This window comes from Teleopsis dalmanni, chromosome 1 (genome assembly GCF_002237135.1).
Source record: "Teleopsis dalmanni isolate 2A chromosome 1, ASM223713v2, whole genome shotgun sequence".
Classification (NCBI taxonomy): Eukaryota; Metazoa; Arthropoda; class Insecta; order Diptera; family Diopsidae; genus Teleopsis; species Teleopsis dalmanni.
The window spans coordinates 139,018,475-139,028,882 of record NC_051846.1 but is presented as its reverse complement, the minus strand read 5'-3'; the positions used below and the strand labels follow the sequence as shown (position 1 = coordinate 139,028,882).

General features: G+C 30.0%; 1 protein-coding gene across 1 annotated transcript; it reads right to left on the bottom strand.

The window, feature by feature from the left end:
- Positions 1-8,199: 8,199 nt before the first annotated feature.
- Positions 8,200-9,089, bottom strand: LOC119666625. The gene is made up of 4 exons (XM_038075909.1): positions 9,056-9,089; positions 8,797-8,982; positions 8,579-8,743; positions 8,200-8,484 (listed from the first exon to the last, which is right to left on the bottom strand). The coding sequence occupies exons 1-4, from the start codon at positions 9,071-9,073 to the stop codon at positions 8,323-8,325; spliced, it is 531 nt and encodes a 176-aa protein (XP_037931837.1). The 5' UTR covers positions 9,074-9,089; the 3' UTR covers positions 8,200-8,322.
- Positions 9,090-10,408: the final 1,319 nt, after the last annotated feature.

Sequence of the window (10,408 nt, the reverse complement as noted above, 5' to 3'; positions counted from 1 at the left end):
AATTCATTCCGGAAAAGCTTTACGAATAAATAAATTATCGATTGCAGCAACAAAAGTAACAACAATAAATCAGTTCAGAGAAAATGTACTGGTCGAGCTATAGGAAAGCAGTGAAGCAATTAATTTCTCATTTAAGAATTGCTGAAAACTGTCACTTCTTACCAAAGGAAGCAATGCAAAATGACTTTTGTTTCTGTCGAGGCTGAGAGCAGCAGGCAACACCAACAGCAACAAACATTTGTTTCCGGCAATAAATGTTGCTTCTTGTATTTTTGATTATGGGTCTTAAACGCCGTTCATCGACATGTTTATCAGAAAGCTGATGAAAATGAATAATTACATTTCTGGAGAATTTAGCAATGTTTAATAAGAGTTTGTATTGTCAGTTTACCGTTAAATGGTACTCGAAGAGAATATGTTTTACGCAAGGTTGCGGATTGCAAAGGAACAGAACCAGAGGCAATTTTAATTCAGCTTCGAAACTTCTATTTTGGAGTCGTTGAGCTAGATAGGCAGGAAGGTGATGCGTTCTTGTTGCTACCACTGCTGAAATGTCATTTCAAATAAAATCGACATTTTTATCGCTTTCTTACTACGCGCAGAGTAAATCGCGTTTCTGCTTTTTTTTCGGTTTACTTGTGATGCACCTGTGCTGTTAGTATTCCGAGCGGATGTGGTAACGGAAATGGAAATTCTGGAATGTTTCAACGAAGTATGTCGAGGCGAGTACGGTTCATTTTACACAATTTCCTGCTTTAGTCGACTGAAGGATTCTGCTTTTTTCCTAAACGATGGATAAAAATGTGTTTTAAACTGTTTAAGTCTTATTTCTGAATGTTAATTTAGTTTTTCATCAAAAAATATTTGATGTGTTGAATAGGAAAGCATTTAAAAATGCTTTCTATTAGAAAAGCCCGCATTAAATTATTTTTTTTCGCTTACAGTAATATGATGTAGTTACGATCATAAATTAATAATTCTATAATACTCTATATTAATGCATATACTATTACAATATTATATGGTGAATACTGTCCACAGTAACTCATGTAGTGTATTGTGCTAACCTTAATTGTCCTTACTGTTCCAAGGCTTTTAATGAACAACAGCTATTTGTGTTGTTCTTTATTCTTAGTGTTGTTAAATTTTGGGCAGTCATAGTCAATGTGTTTAATAGTTACATCTATTTTTCAGAAGTTGGAAATATTGGTCTCTGGAAATCGAGTTTTGTTGACATATTACCAAAATCTGCGGTTTCTTGTTAGGAACTTCGAGAGGGTCTTTATAACAGTTTTACTCAATGTTGAGAGTGTATTTGATGTAACCTTGGATCAGTTTATGAATCTTTTAACACATTTTAGATATTTTCAGTATATATAGGGATTCTTAAAAAGTAACGACAACCAGAAAATAATACAATATCTATAATTAATTGAATCTTATGAATTATCAAAAATTATTTAAAAATTTATTATTCATTTTTTTATTAAATTAAAAATTATTATTAGCGGCAGATTTGGTTCATAGTGAAACAGCACTATGGTCAATATAGTCTTCAGTTAATTGGTAGAAAATCATAAAAACTCTTAAAGAAAACTCTTTATAACTAGACAACTTAAAACTGAAATTACAGTAAAACTCAAAAATTCAGAAAGGGAAACATTCCAGTCCTCATTAAATGAAAGTTGTAATTAAATTTTGTTTAAAGTTTATATGAATTATTTTTGTTTAAAAATTAAATTTAATAACAGCATTACTGCCACCTGCTGCAAACTTGCTGCAAACATCAAAAATTGCAACGACACAGCAGCGCCAGCAACAAGGCGTGCAACATGCAACAAAACTTTTGTTGCATTGCACATTTGCGTTAATTAAGTTTTGCCTCCTGTTATCCTCGTCACCCTTTCCTCTTCCCACTTGTTCGTATATAAAATTCGTCCTTTCAACGAACATTTTAAATTTTATTTTATATAATTTGTTTTCTTCGCCCTTGTCATTGTACGAAAATAGCCGCAGGACAACGTTCCTCTCTTCGCTGCTGAGTTCATCCTTTTTCTATTTTGCATGTAAAATTTAAATTCTTCGTTATTTGCAACTTGAAATAAAAAAAATTAAATAGAAATTTTGTAAAAATGCAATTGTCCAGTTTGAAGCATTTAATCGTATTTATGTCAGTGAAGTAAATTTTGTCGAATTTAAATTTTCTGGCGATGCTGAATCTCGATTAATCTACAGTGGAATTATTTGGTGCGAAAAACTTAACACCATTTCCCTTAATTAATAGTTAAAATTAAAACAAAATATTCATTGTGCAATATTAGTAAAATTAATTTAAATTTTCAATAAAATTTGTTTTATTTTGATATACTCGTATTCAAAATTATTTGGTTTCACTTCGAGGCAGTTTAAATTGATCAGTGCTTTCTACTGTGCAAGTACGTAGACGGTTAGTAAAACTGCTCATTTGTGAAAGTACTTTGACAGCATAAATTATCACTTTAATTAAGAATGCGATGGAGAGAAGCACGGAATAGCCATTCTGAACCTGAAACACCACTAAAAGAGACAAACTTACTAAGAGTATCTAGTACACATACTATGTACATAAGTAGTGACATAGTGGCCACAGCGGGAGTTAAGATATTCCGACATGATTGCGCAAATTTCATTTTGCTTAATACAGTCATAGAACAAAGGCTCTAGCGTTATCCTGGTGTTTATGTTGTGACAATACTGTGGGTAGTTGAGCACTGCAGCTGTTGCTTCAAAACTCAAATAAATAGATTTGTGTCTGTCAATTTATTTTCACAGCAATTTCATTTCAATGTCATCTCAAGTGTCAAAAATTTAACTGGTGAGCAATTAAAATATATTTTTCAAGTTTTTGTTTAATTAGGTGTCTTACATATCCATTGGCAATCGGACCAATACACCTTCACCGGTTCCTTAAATTTTCGTTGTTTCTCGTATCGTTCATAAAAATGTGGACTTATTGGTTTCAATCTGTTAACATTTTTTTAATTATAGTAAAATGAAAAATAGTTTGTTTTTTCTTGCGTTAGGATTAGGAAGTCTTCTAAATCATGCCGTTAAAAAGTGTAATATTATATTTTGCACACATTAAATGACTATTTAATTATAAGTGAAATACTCACAGTAATCAATTGCGTAAAACAATAATAACAAATATAATATATTAGGTTTAAAAATGATTACTTCCATTAAAAGCTTGATCGTATCAATTCTGTTACAATAATTTCAAAAATAAAAATTTCCTTCATTGAAAATTATTTTTTATAATAAATTTCAGATTTGCCATAGTCATTTATGACCTCTTGCCGTTTTTCGAGGAACTTCATCACTTCATCGGTGTGAAACTCCTCTGATTTAACAATGATTTTCAGCAAATTTTCGGACGGTAGAGCTCCAAGCTATAAGGTAGAGGCACCAGACTTGACCATGAGCGCTTGCATTAGATACCATATATCATGAATATTTTATCCATTGTTCATCGTCTTTAATAACTCGGTTTAAAAGTAAATCAATTTCGCTACGTTTGAAGAGCTTTTACTGATGTTTATTTGGTAGATTAAATTTCTTTCCGTTAATTCATGAGGTAACTAAACGTCGAGCGTCTTTGAGTAGTTTTCTCTTTATAAATGACATAAACTAGGATGTACTTTATATTTAATGCCTTCAATATATCCTGACAGATTGAGCGTTTGTCTTGTTCCACAGGATGCATAAAAATTACCAGAACAAATTCGAGGAAACCACTCCAAGGTCCAACGTTCACTCACAGCATCCGCTTCATAGACTGCACAAATATATCAGTATGTTATTGAATCAGTTTTATCCTTATTATAATACTTACTTACTTACTGAAGTCCATCTCTCCTAGTTGACGATAAATCTTATTTTCTTGCCTGCTTCTCCTGTTATTTTGTTTCAGGAGTACTGTGCGTCTTTAAGCTCCTGGTCTACGGTCCATTGCCATGTCTTAGCTATTGCTCTAGGACAGTGGCTACTTGTGGACTCCAACGTAGGGCTTACTTTGTAAATCAGAATGCTGTTTTCTCGAGCGTGTGACCAATCCACTTCTAGTTTTCTTTTTTGATTTCAGTGGCAACTTGTATTTGTTCCATGCCAGATTCAGAGTAAGATTTGAATTTGATGTTTTAGTTCCAGTCATGTGGATACTCAAATTTAAATTTGGCGCCTCCACATTTGATACACCTGCATCGCGGCAAGGTGATCCCATAGTTTTTGAAAGTTTTTATATTTTTATAATATATATAAAAATATATATATATAATAATTTTATTTTTGTAATAATAAATCTCACTCGTTATTTAGTCAAGACTATTAGAAATACAGAAAAACTTCGTATGAGTGAATTGTTTATTTTAAATAGATCTATAATTTTTAAGAAGACAGTTTTTATGTAAAATTAAATATGTCGGAGATATAACCAATCAAAGATGAATTTTATGGAAAAAATCGTTATTTTCCAATCTTTGAGGCTCTTGGGGCACCATTTCCACTTATCCAATTGAACTAAAATTTTACACAGATTATTTTTTTAGTAAAATGAACCGATCTGGGGGGTGCCGTCAACCGATTTTACGAAAAAAAAATTGGCCATATACCTTAATGGCACCCTAATATACATATTCGAAACAAATGCGAAACGTTAAATGAAATTGAAATGTAACTCGCAGACAATACAGTTCATATAATTACATAACGTAGTTCCTATCTAACATTTTTGATCTTAAAATATTCTTAATTTACTAATTGAAAGACTTTGAACACGAATTTGTTTATAGCCCTGCAGTCTTTATTTTTCTGAAGTTTTCTAAATGGCATATATATATCTCCTTTCGTCTTTGTGCATTGGCGTGAAATACGATTACATATATATCGTCTAATATTGGGCCTCTTCCGACTTAGTGCATCTGGGCACTTTTACTCTTTGATAGCTGGAAGATTTCTGCGGAGTCCCACCCATCTCACTAACTTATTTGTGTATTCCTCTTAACATTCTCATGTCATAATCCAAATATGTAAGGAAATTCATACCAACGCATTTTTGTGATGTCTGATAATTCCAGTTTGATTTCTCATAAATTCACAGAAGAAAGATTTTCCAGAAGTCTTTAAAAATTGACTACACAATGCTAACTAAAATACTCTTTTCTTTGTTTCCGATATTAGTTTAAAGTTATATAAGAAAGTAAAAATAGATCAGTTATTGAACTGATATTTAATTAGTATTCCGAGAATTGTTGTGATTTTTTTATTATAAAAGATGACATACAAGTAAGTTTAATAACTCTTGAACTAATAAATATTTTTTTTTTTTTTGAAAAATTTGCAAAAAAATCTATGGATGAGTAGTTTCAGAAGTTTAGGTTTAGAAGTTTATTTTAAAGCAGCTTTTTATAAATATTCTCTATTTATATGAAACTACTTCTTTAGGAAATTTGTTCAATTTAAAATGAAAAACATCAGTATATTTATGCTATATGTTTAGTTTCGCAATTAACCTTTACAGTATTTTATAAGTCATATTATGCACGGCTAGCGACGGAGCGCTGTCAAAGTTAAGTTAAAATTATATTTAACAGTACGAAAAAATGAATATTCTATCTCTGATGAGGAACTCAACAAATCCTTTCTAAACTATAAGTACACGTTTTTCATTCACAATTTTGCAAAATATGCAGAAACGCTTTCAGTGAATAAGCGTCATCACATGGCATTGATTTTTTTGTTTATCCTTGCCCTCGACGGAATATGAAAATCTGCTTGCACTATATTTGTCATACGTTCATGATATATAACATACGAGTGGAAACATCTATGCAGATTACGCTTTGTCATAAGTACTTAATGTGAGCTTCAATTCTAAAATATGAAAACAATGGATTAATGAATAAGTGGGAGACAGTCAACCCATAAAAGGTCACTAACATCATTATCTGCGGCAATTCCGCTACTACTCCAACAATTAAAGTCATTTAAGCCGTTTTAATTGTCATAAGCAAAGTTCATACTGATGTCAGGCTTCATTTCTTTTTATTTGAAATGCATAGTACACTGAAACGCAGACAAAAATAATTTTGATATCATATAAAAATTATTGAGAAATGATTAAACTTTTAGTTGTTTTTAATAGATTATAACTCTCTTTATAAAATCATCATTTCTCAAAATTCACATTTGTTTCATAATTTTTTTTTAATATTTTGCACTCATATCTCACAAATTGAATGAATATACTGAAAAGAAGAATTATACTAATAATTATTAATTGAATTAAACAAATGAAATACATATACGTATACACATATTTATTTGAATCTAAAGTAAGTTAGCTGGTCTAATAAAACCAGTGGAAACATGCTATTAGTGTGGAAAAGAAAAAAAATTTGTGGTTACTTAGGTTGTTCATTTAGTTCAAACCGAGATAGTGAGTGTTAAAGGATACTCTACCCTGTATCTGAGTCCATATATTTTCGATATTAAAATCGTTAATTTTACAAAAAAAAAATAGTAAAAATGAGATTGTAATAATCGAAATGAATTTTTGTATCCGCAAAATGGTCGTTTGATAATTTTTTGTGGATTTTCAGTGCCCCAGATGCGACACAATTTTGTTTATTGATTATTGATTGGTATGAATACACTTATTACAGAATCGCATTTTTTAAGTATTTTTTACAATTTCGATGATTATTTCAGTGGGTTTAAAGTGATCCATATCAATAATACGGCAATACTTATTTTAAAAAGCAAGAACAATTAATTAGATATTATTCTTAAGAACGTGGTCGTTTCTATTCCTCTATATGGAATGAAGTTCATAATTGTGAAATATTCTCAAGCGCATAAAATTCAATTAATTCGAATACTTCAACCAAGAACTCTTTTATTGCATACTAATTCCACAGACTGTGCTTCAGAGCAACTTAGAACCGAGCCACAATTTTTGAAATATATATTTTTCGATAAAACTCATTTCTTTTTAAACAGTTTCATATTCATAAACTTACAGCAGAACCTAAGTAAAGTCCACTAAATCTCATAAGCAAACAAACAACTGGTTCCATACAAAAATTGGTGTGGTAAGTAACCACATCTTATAAACAACACAAAAACACTCAACACTTACTTCAAGCTATAAGTAGAATTCATAGTTCAGATACCCATTAAAATCACACAGATACTCTGTAACTTAAAGTAGTACAACGAATTTTGGACGAATGAGACTTTAATATAGAAGGTTCTATTTTTTAAATTTAGAAAATGGGGGTACGCGTTTTTTGATGTATAGTCAACTCAATTTAAACTTTCAAGTGAAGTTCAATTTGACTTTTATATTGTCTTATATTACCATACAATACAATTGAAATTTTTTCTTCTTCGAGTGATTGGAAATAAAGGTATTAATTGTAAGTGTAAATTGAAGGAGATAAACGTGCACTGCAAAGTAGAGCAACATATAAAAAATCTGAAAAACTTCGGTATACCGTCAATCACCTATAAGCTATACCTGATATTTTCTTGTTTTGTGAAAGGTGGGTGAGACAGATAAACTACAATTTCTAGATGCTTAGATATTTTTTTGTGACTTAACTTTGACCGAAATTCAGTATACGTCTTATAGTTGTATAGAAAATACATTATAGTTTCTCTATTGATACCTTATATGTTGTCAATTTCTCGGCATAACCGTGCTAATTTAACCTTAATATAAGACAAATGTCATTTTATGCTAAATGTAATAATAATTTCTATATAATCTTACTATATTGTGTGAGTTCAAGATAAGGATAAGATAAGTATGGTTTCTGACATATTTGTTATATCTGCAAATAACAGCTCTGTATATATTATAGATTGTTGCTTTTTTCTTTAGATTAACTTTACCGCCATAAAAAGCTATCTACAATTATGGCAGCTTTTCAATATGAAATTTATTTTTATGAGGAAGAGAAAATTAAATGAAAAAGAGAAAATTCGGACTTGACGGACCCCAAAAAAGCTTAAAGATTATACATTATTTTACGACGTTGCATTTGATATAAAAACACTGTCAACGGAAGCGGAAAGAGAACATAGTTGATTGTTTTTTAATAAGAATGTAGATTTTATTTCGTACTAAAGCAATACTAATAATAAAACCACTATTGATGTAAGAAAATAATCAATTTGAATGAAAAATTGTAGATAATTCTTTAAATATTGTACATAATTTTAACTGTTATACTCAAAATAATCCATTTCGATTAAATAATAATAATTAAATGATTCCGTTTAATTCATTCTTATCGCTGTTGCGAAGATGTCACCACAAAGCAAATCCGTGGGGTCAGTAGGAGAAGTTGCAGTCATTGTTATCTTGTAATCGCCTGCCAAATTCTTGCTTGGCAAATCTTTTATAACAATATTGGAGAGAGAGTTAACTCTCAAAATGGTCTATAATAGAAAAGGATAAATACACTAAAGTGAATAATGGAACACAAAGGCAAAAAATATATTATTTTCGATGAACTGTTTTCAAATATCATACATTTTTCTTTGCTGGGCAAGCTTTCTGTTCCGGCGGTAAGTTATCTGACATCACATGCCAAGGTTCTTGAGAAGAAAATGCTGCTAAACACAAATCACTTCGATAGATATTATAAACGGTAGGAAGCCATTGACCCCGTTGTTTCTTAAACGTTTCGATAGACAACTAGAAAATACTAGATTGTCACCTGAAATTAATATATACAATTCTTGTCAAACCTTTGTGCCAAATGGTACGTTACGCACAATTTTCACAAGCCCTTTAACGTGTATGCTGTAATTGTCATAGGTTTTGAAATTCAATTGATTAGCATCCAAAAGTTTGTCAATAAATTTATTGGGATATTCCTTACATCTGGAAATCAATTTTTCATTTTCAAATTGCAAGCGATAGTCAGTGCTTTTCTGTAAAAATATTTAAAAAAAATATTAATAGTTGTAAATTACTTTCCGATTTAGAAAATGTTCATATAATTACACAAATTAAAATATTCATAGTAAGTAAAATAAATAATTCCAAGCGACCCATTTTGATAATTTTATATGCAAACTTAAATATTACTAAGCGAATTCTGCAGAAATTTTGCATTTAAATCAAATGTTTCGCATGTTTGAGATTGTGGAAATGAACCCTATCTTCCTACATAAATCAAATTACAAAAAACAATTATTAGAAAAACCTTGTTAAAAATTTAACAATGTGAGAAATTTATCACACAACATGTCTGCAATATAATTAGTTAAAGTTGCTGTTTGTTGTTTATTTTAAATACTGTATATTATACATGGTTCTTCAAAATAAATATTATTTACACGCAAATTTTACCCTCAAGCGATCGCTTAAATCATAAAAAACAACAATTTATAATTGTTTAGTTAATGTGTATAGCTGAGGTTTATGCGTCTGTTCCAAAAGTGGTGCAGCAAGTTCCATTGTCAAAATTTGAATTGAATTTGAAATAAATTAGCTGTACTTTGGCTTAGTTTATATATGTAACTCCATTGATGTAATTTGACAGGGGTCATTATCTAAAATTTGCAGTCAAAACATTTTATACAGACAATCAAACCAATAAACCTTTTCAAAGGTGATGGATATTTAGTGGTCCCCAAACATTTGTATTGGTTAGTCCAATATTTTAGTTGACTAAAAATTATAAAAAAAATTTTGAACTTTAAAATATCATCAACATTACCCCATTTTCCATTCGAAACAGATTATTTCTCATATAACATCAAGGTTTTTATTATAAATCCAGGAAATGATTTTTTTTGATGATGATGTCAGAGTAAAGTGGACATATAATACTGAATTTCTACAATTTCCACACCCCTAAAATACGATAATTAACAAGGCTTAATACAAAAGTATATTTAACAAATTATTCGCCTATTGCCTACGCTATTAAAATCTTTTTTTAAGATGTAAAGGGTATTATAACTAAAAATTAAAATATGGAAAGAGCAAAAACAGGCATTTCCTGAATTAATCAATTAGGTAACGCTCAATATAATTATTGTGTAAAATAATCTGCCACATACATACGCTCATACTTTCACCTATTGATTGATAACAGTACAGTCGATGGGAATACTCTCAAACCTACCGTTTAGTGACACCGATGTTGATGTCTCGGTTAGAACTGAACATAAATCACGTACTAACCTTTAAATGTTAATTATTGAGCTATCTACTTTATCAATTATTCCAAAATTTGTCAATATGTTCCTAATTACTTATAATACACTAGTATTAATTTATTCTTATTAGTACATTTTCTGCTTCTGTTCAGGAATTGAAATCTATATATAATTGGCTTTTACTAATTTA